Raw genomic sequence first — 6999 nt, 5'->3', positions numbered from 1 at the left:
CTGGGAGGGAGACTTTTTTTTTTTTTTTGACGTAGGCCTGTGCAGAAGACTACCTTTTAGCAAGGGAGGGAGCAGGGAATTCAACTCCAGACCACCAATGCACCATGTTATTAGCCCCAGTGCTAAGTTTTGGGATGAAGCTTTGAGAACGGTAGGCTTTCTGTGCTATCAAATAACTATTTAGGCTATGGCCTAAATAACTATAATACACTTTAGAATGCATACATAATATTATTGCGAAACCATAAATCCACCCTATTCATAGTATTATTTTACATCACCACACCACCATCTTGGTAGGAAAATAACAGGTGTAATAAATGAACAGGTGATTATAATCAAATGACAGCCACAGCCAATGACCTGTAGCCTATGGTAAAGCCCCATTGGTAGGAAATGCATGTAACATCATAGGGATTTTACAGCACTAGGCCTGTCCTAGAAATATCACAGATAAAAATAAATAGACCTACCATGAATTAGCCTACAATAAGGTCACAATAGTGTAAACTCACATTAGTCCTATAAGTCCCAATAGGAATATTAGGGAATTTATATAGGCTAGGGATTTTTTGTTGGTGTAGTCAGCCTTTGGTAGCAGCACACCCAAGCTTAAAGGCTATGTAAGAAACCCACCAAGTTCAACTTCAAAATGTTCAAACATGAACATATTCTCCTCGTTTTCACACTCGTCGGTTTCAGTGAGTAGCTTCAGTTTTTCGACCCGTTTCTTGTCTGTAAACACTGGGAGCCAACAAGACATTTAGCAAATTTTATCTACAACTCTTTACGTTAGCATTGCCACTGTAGCTGACAGCAATTAGCCTACAATACAGTAACATTGGTAGCTTTAAATTCCTACATTACCTTACTGCCATTAGGTATCTCTTCTATTATTTTTGGGGCGAGGACTGTTTTGTTCACCTGTGATTTTGCTTAGGTATCTACAAAGAGTGAGTTATAGATGTTCAGTTTTGCAACTGTTAAGCTAGTAACTTAGCCTACCATGCTTGCTGATTGGAGCTTGGAATTATATGTAGGCTATTATATTGCACACTTTTTTTTCTCTTTTTTTTTCTTTTATCAAAATTGAGTAATCTGTATATTCATTATCTTATGCTTTTGTGGTGTTATTTTCTAAAGAACCTTTTTGGGTTTAATATTTAAAATATTTAAGATATAAAGTAGGCCTTACATAACAATTTTGCCAAATGGTAGCCTATGTCAAATCTCACAACTGCACTCCACAATCTACTGGCCATGCTGCATTTTATGGTAACATTAGCTATCATATTTGAAACATGAAATTTGATCAGTAGGCCTATTATGTATAGCAGTGAGCTATTTGTTAGCCTACATAACCCTGACATAACATCTATGTGGTTTGCATAGATGAAAGTAAAGGTGGTGCACACAGTAGGTCTATGCACATGATAAGCCTAACGTTACATTTATTAAGCTACTGTTTTTATTTGCTTTCTGTTGCCTTCTGCAAACTACTGCAATTCTTACTGTGAATACAAATTTGTTCATAATTGACTTGCCTGGTTAAAATAAAGGTTAAATATTGTCATATTCCGTACTAAACCATCAGAAATTGCAGGCAATTTACCAATATAATGACTCACCCTTATCTGAGCACTTAACTGCGTTCTAATTTGGTCTATGTAGCACATATTGGGCATTATGGGGTTGGATTGGGTGCAAGAGGGACTGTATAATAATAATAATACAGAAATTCATGGGTATGTCGCCTATCGCTCCACTCAGATTGATTAGTATAATATAGACCTTATCTCTCCACCAATGAAAAAAAAAAGCACAAGGCTTATTTTCTTCTGTGATTATATGGGACAGAGAATTTAATCCATGTCTGTATATTTGACGTTTATTTAATTTACAGATAATGGTTAATTTATGATATGATTTATGATTCATGATTGTGTTATGTTGTATTATGATGTTAAGCTGGCAAGCAAGGTGTTATATTGGGAAGCATGGATAAATAGACAAACAAACACTTAGATAGTGAGCATCAGGGACATAAATGAAGATACATAATTTTGCAATAGGATGGGTATGATGAAAAAGGGAAGGAGAAAAAGAAAATATTGTATTACTTTTTTTTCCCACACCAGGTCTGTGATGTTGCATAGAAACCAGTCTATAAACTGTGATGCCAGACACTTCTCTGGGCAATTACTCTTGACATATAGGCTGTACTCCAAAACTGAATTCAGTCTTACACTTTCTTGCATGGCCCAAAGCCTAAGTGGAGGATATTTTGAGGAAGTATGATTTATAATTTTGTAAGAGGTTGTAATGAGAGAGAATGGGGATTTCCATAAGTTAAAATCAAAAGAATTGATTACAACCAAGCATTTAATGAGCTAAAGGTGATTATAGAGGATCAATTAAGGAAGTAGGGACATAGAGGACATAGGGACAAAAGAGCATTAATATTCGGGTCTAATTTCATTTAGCCTTTGGATTGTCTCCCTCTGCAGGTAAATCATGTCTATATCAAGTGTGGCTGGTATGTTGGTGAGCAGCATTGAATGTATCAGAAAAAAAAAAACACGTGGATAAAAAAAAAAAATCTCATCTTGTTTAATAGCACTGTACATAATGTTACATCTATGTTTAAAACACTGTATAGAAGCTTAGGGAGAAGCAGGAGGAGGGGCATGTTGAAGGGAAAAAAGCATAAGGGTCATAATAGTGAGGAGGATAGTGTCAAGGGTGTGACTGGGGATTGTTGGGTAGATTTACTTGCTGCAGGAGCTTTAAAGTGTTTTTCAGGAGAACTGGGGGAGAGGTAGGAACACACATCGATAGTCGAGGTAAATGGCGCAAGGTTTTCGTACAACAGCTGCACGTCGCTGTCCCGCTGCTGCCCTGCTGGGGTCACAAGGTCATTTCTTGTTGGAGAGCAGAGGGTTGACTTCATCCTCTGGTTTCAGGCCGTGCCATTGGGCAATTGGTCGCCGGGGGTTGGCCAGCATGTCCGACCAATGGCGTAGCTCAGTCCCAGAGCTGGTGCCGCCCAGCACTACCTTCCCAATGGCATCGTTCTTCCCAATCTTATCGTAGTCCAACACAGTCACTGCTATCTGCACCTTCTATAAGTGAAAATACACACACACATAGTGAACATTAATGACTTTCTGATGGATTGCATTCATATGTTTGTGTGTGTGTGTGTGTATTTGTACATGATATATGTGTGTGTACCTCTATCTGTTCACATGGCACTTCAAAGCTGAATGACTCGTTGTAATAAGGGTTCAGAGTGTTCTTCTTTATGGTTGTTTTCTTCTTCTTCAGTCTTTTCCCGTTCTGCATTAAGTGGATCTTCACATAAGGGTCTGACAGAGAGAACAGGGAGTTTTTATGTCGGAGCAGCAGACCAACAGCCTGGCACAGATGGAATAGCTCCATCAGTGAAACACAACGTCTATTGTACCTCAGAGTTTCCCTTAAATAGAAACTGCAGGAAAGTGGATCCGCCGCTATAAAAATGTTAAGGGGATTCATCATCTGGCATTACTGCTCAATTAGAACAAACAAATCTGGGGCAATTATGGTATAATTAGTCATATTTTACTATACATGATGTAAGTATTAAAAAAAGGCTTTTTTTTATTTTTATTTTTTTCAAACTACAATAGGAACTTGAATTGATACAAGGCCAGGGAGAAAAAGGAAGTACATGAAAAGGAAATTACCCCTGACCTACACTGCCGTGTGAAATTATAGGGGAAACATTTTATTTAATTATTTACTACTTCAGCAGTGAGTAAAGCAAAAGAGCAATTTTAACAGTGTCAGAGGTTATAAACTCATATCTGCATGTGATTCTGTGAACCATTCTGTCAATTACATGTAAGGCAGTGGTTGCACTTTGCATTGTCTATCTGTTGTGTTTACATTCACTGTATGTTGTAAATGTCAGAGGAATTTTTTCATCTACTGTATATTGAAAACAACTCCACCGGTATGGCTATGTGGCATTAAGAAGAGCCCACTTGGAACCTAAACTTGAACTTAATATAAATCCAGATTCCCCGCTTCCCTTGACTCACCTGACAAACCACCCACATCCATTTTCTTCAGGTTTTTAGCCTCCAGAACCACCACTGTCAGCTTCCCTGCTGTAGGCACATACCTCAACGATAGACATATATCCCCAAGTCGCTCACTCTGACACAGAGAGAGAGAGCTGAGGTTATTGTTATGGTAAACTTCCAGTAATTTCAACTAGGGCTTCACAATTACAATAAAAAAGGTTGAAGCTGCAATATTGACTGCTGCAATATCCAAATTGCAAGAGGCTGCAATTTTTCCTTAAAGGGAGAGCTGTTTTCCCTCCTAAAAACAAGCTTCTGGTGCTGTGCAGAATCCCTCGCCTAGAAATCAATTTTAAATATCAGATAAAATCTTTGATTTTACTCAAACCAAACAAATCCAAAGCACAAGCAACCTTGCTCCCTCTCTACACACAAACACACATTTTTTTGCACATTTATAACTAGAATAAAAAAAGGTTTGTGTACATAATGTATTCATTGTTATGATATTCCTTTATATTAATGTACTGTTAATTCAGATAATTTCATACTGAATTGTCATTTTAGAAAAACATTACAGTGTGATTCTTTTTTGTCAGTATTGCGCAGCCCTATTTTCATCTCCTCTCCTCCTCTCACTCTGTTCCCACCTCCTCCTTCTCTGCCTTCTGCAGGTCCCTCCACTCCTGGAGAGACTGGCTGAAGTCCACACTGCTCATCGGGACCCGCACAGCTCCTATGGCGTCGTGTTTTGAGAAACGATCAAAGTCGTACACCGTCATCACCAGAGTCTTGCCGCCCAGCTCAGTGTATGGTACCTACACACACACACACACACACACACACACACACAAACACACACATGCACGCACATACACACCAAAGACTACGATTTGAGATGTGATGTGTTATGGATTGGACCCCAAGGCAATCAGAAGCAGTAACTCTGAATTTGTCACTTATCTATGAGTTTAAATTCACCTTAAACGTGAAAGTCTCATTGAAGTTGGGCTCGAGGGTCTTCCTATGGACTTTGGTCTCAAACTTTTTCTTTTTGTCAGGGAGCAGGTAGAGTTTGACGTAAGGGTCAGAGCTGCCGCCTACATCCATGGCGGGAAGCTCAGCGCCCTGCAGAATACCTACTACCAGCTAGTGTGACAGCAGAGGAGGGTAAGAAAGGGAAAAGAGAATTTGGCTAATTCAGAAGAAGAGAAAAATATATGAAAATGTGACATTTTTGAGCTGACAGAGTGATCAGCAGTATGTCGTGCTGAATATTGGCACCTCACCGTATTGTCTGTGAAGTTGTAGTCCAATGTGAAATGTAGTCTGCCCAACTTCTCTTCCTCCTTGGGCTCGTTATCTGACAGCACTGTTTCTTTGTTATCGTCAACCTTCAGAGGCTATAATATGCACATACTCACACGCGCACACACACACACACACACACACACACACACACACACATTCACCCATACAGTACATACACACATCAGTTGCAGTCAAAAATCTAGCATTACAAGCAATCAATTAAGGCCTTGTGTCTCACAACCTGTAGATCGGTTGCTTAGCTATTTGTGCTTTGTGCTTAGGTTGTATAGCATTACAGCCACAGGCACTTATTCAAAGCTAGTGTTACCTATCTAAGGTTTATTTAACGTTTAAAAGGAATAGGCAAATGTTATAAAACAAACACTATTAGTGAGTGGAGGTGTGAATTGCTTCTTTGAAGACAGTGCAACACCCTAAAACAACTCATGTCACATCTTAGCCTCCACTACAGCATGACCAACGTGCAAACAATCCATTAGTCTTAACACACACCGACAGTTTTACTAGTCCTGGGTGACCCGGGTGTCGGGGCTTTGATACATTGCAAGGACAATGCATCTGCAGGGGGAGAGAGAGGCTGTTTGTGTGTGTGTGTGTGTGTGTGTGTGTATAGCAGCCTACCTCATTGTAACCTCCATCCATTTCAGTGTCAAAGCCTCCCTTGCCCTTCTCTTTTCCCTTTTTCTTGTCCTTTTCTTTGTCCTTGTCCTTGTCCTTGTCCTTCTTTTTCAAGCACTTCTTCCACACACATACAGCACATGAAAGCACCAAGCACAAACTCACAATACAAAGGGCGGCAACGGCCCACGACGGCACTGCAAATCCACATAAAACACACATGTATATCAACATATTTAATTTACATACACTAATTCAAACAATATAGGCCACACAGTTATTAAAACCTGATCGGATACAACCTTTTTCAATCTACCCCTCACTCTAATTGGCTGAGAGCCATCATTTCTCTCCTCTGATAGGTCGCGAACTCACTGTGGAGGTGACGTAGCTCACTCATAAACTTCTTGGGGTTGTGTCCTTCAGATTGTTCCCCGCCAGGCTGCGGGGTAGCGGTGGCATTCGGTGTGTGGATATGGGTGGTCGGGGTGCCCGGTGCTGCTGGGGCAGCTCGACGATTCCCAGTCATTATGTAACGTGTGTTAGTGGATCCAGGGTTAAACTAGAATAGGGAGAGAGAGAGAGAGATGGATCAGCCCAGCAAAATCACCTGTGTAATATATATGGAACATCACAATTGAACAAAACAGAGAAGGAAACGCTTGGATCTGCCCTCAAAAAACGCACAAAAAAAGACTTTTGAGGAAGCAAGCAACCATTCAGAAACACCAACCACACACACACACACAGCAGAGCAGAGTTTCCATAAATGCCATTGATCAGGTGCATTTGATGCAATGATGTGCTTATAGACAGCGTATGACTATCAGTGTCAGATGGCCTCTCCTGTTTCTGCTGGCCTGGCACTAACTCTTGAACACAGGATATACAAGCCTGCTGTCTCTGCCAAACCTGCTGACAGGGAGGGGAGGGGAGGAGGAGCAGAGAGGGGAAGTGGAGTCGAAGCGTCATGTGTGGA

The 6999-nt window shown here is 40.4% G+C and overlaps 1 protein-coding gene across 1 annotated transcript; it reads right to left on the bottom strand.

Annotated features, from left to right (window-relative positions):
* Window positions 1–2656: 2656 nt before the first annotated feature.
* On the bottom strand, window positions 2657–6549 carry LOC139933200 (synaptotagmin-1-like). The gene is made up of 8 exons (XM_071927249.2): window positions 6396–6549; window positions 6024–6217; window positions 5360–5473; window positions 5052–5219; window positions 4721–4888; window positions 4086–4203; window positions 3235–3368; window positions 2657–3122 (listed from the first exon to the last, which is right to left on the bottom strand). Exons 1-8 carry the CDS (start codon window positions 6547–6549, stop codon window positions 2916–2918), a joined length of 1257 nt encoding a protein of 418 aa, XP_071783350.1. The 3' UTR covers window positions 2657–2915.
* Window positions 6550–6999: the final 450 nt, after the last annotated feature.

Source organism: Centroberyx gerrardi, chromosome 4, assembly GCF_048128805.1.
Source record: "Centroberyx gerrardi isolate f3 chromosome 4, fCenGer3.hap1.cur.20231027, whole genome shotgun sequence".
Lineage (NCBI taxonomy): Eukaryota > Metazoa > Chordata > Actinopteri > Beryciformes > Berycidae > Centroberyx > Centroberyx gerrardi.
The sequence above is the reverse complement of the archived record's forward strand: the minus strand, read 5'-3'. Positions and strand labels throughout refer to the sequence as shown.

Coding starts and splice junctions, on each gene's coding strand:
- LOC139933200 (XM_071927249.2), bottom strand. CDS start 6,549: ATGACTGGGAATCGTCGAGCTGCCCCAGCAGCACCGGGCACCCCGACC. Junction 5,474..6,023: donor TGGATGGAGGTTACAATGAG/GTAGGCTGCTAT, acceptor TGCATATTATAG/CCTCTGAAGGTTGACGATAA. Junction 3,369..4,085: donor GGATGTGGGTGGTTTGTCAG/GTGAGTCAAGGG, acceptor TCTCTCTGTCAG/ACCCTTATGTGAAGATCCAC.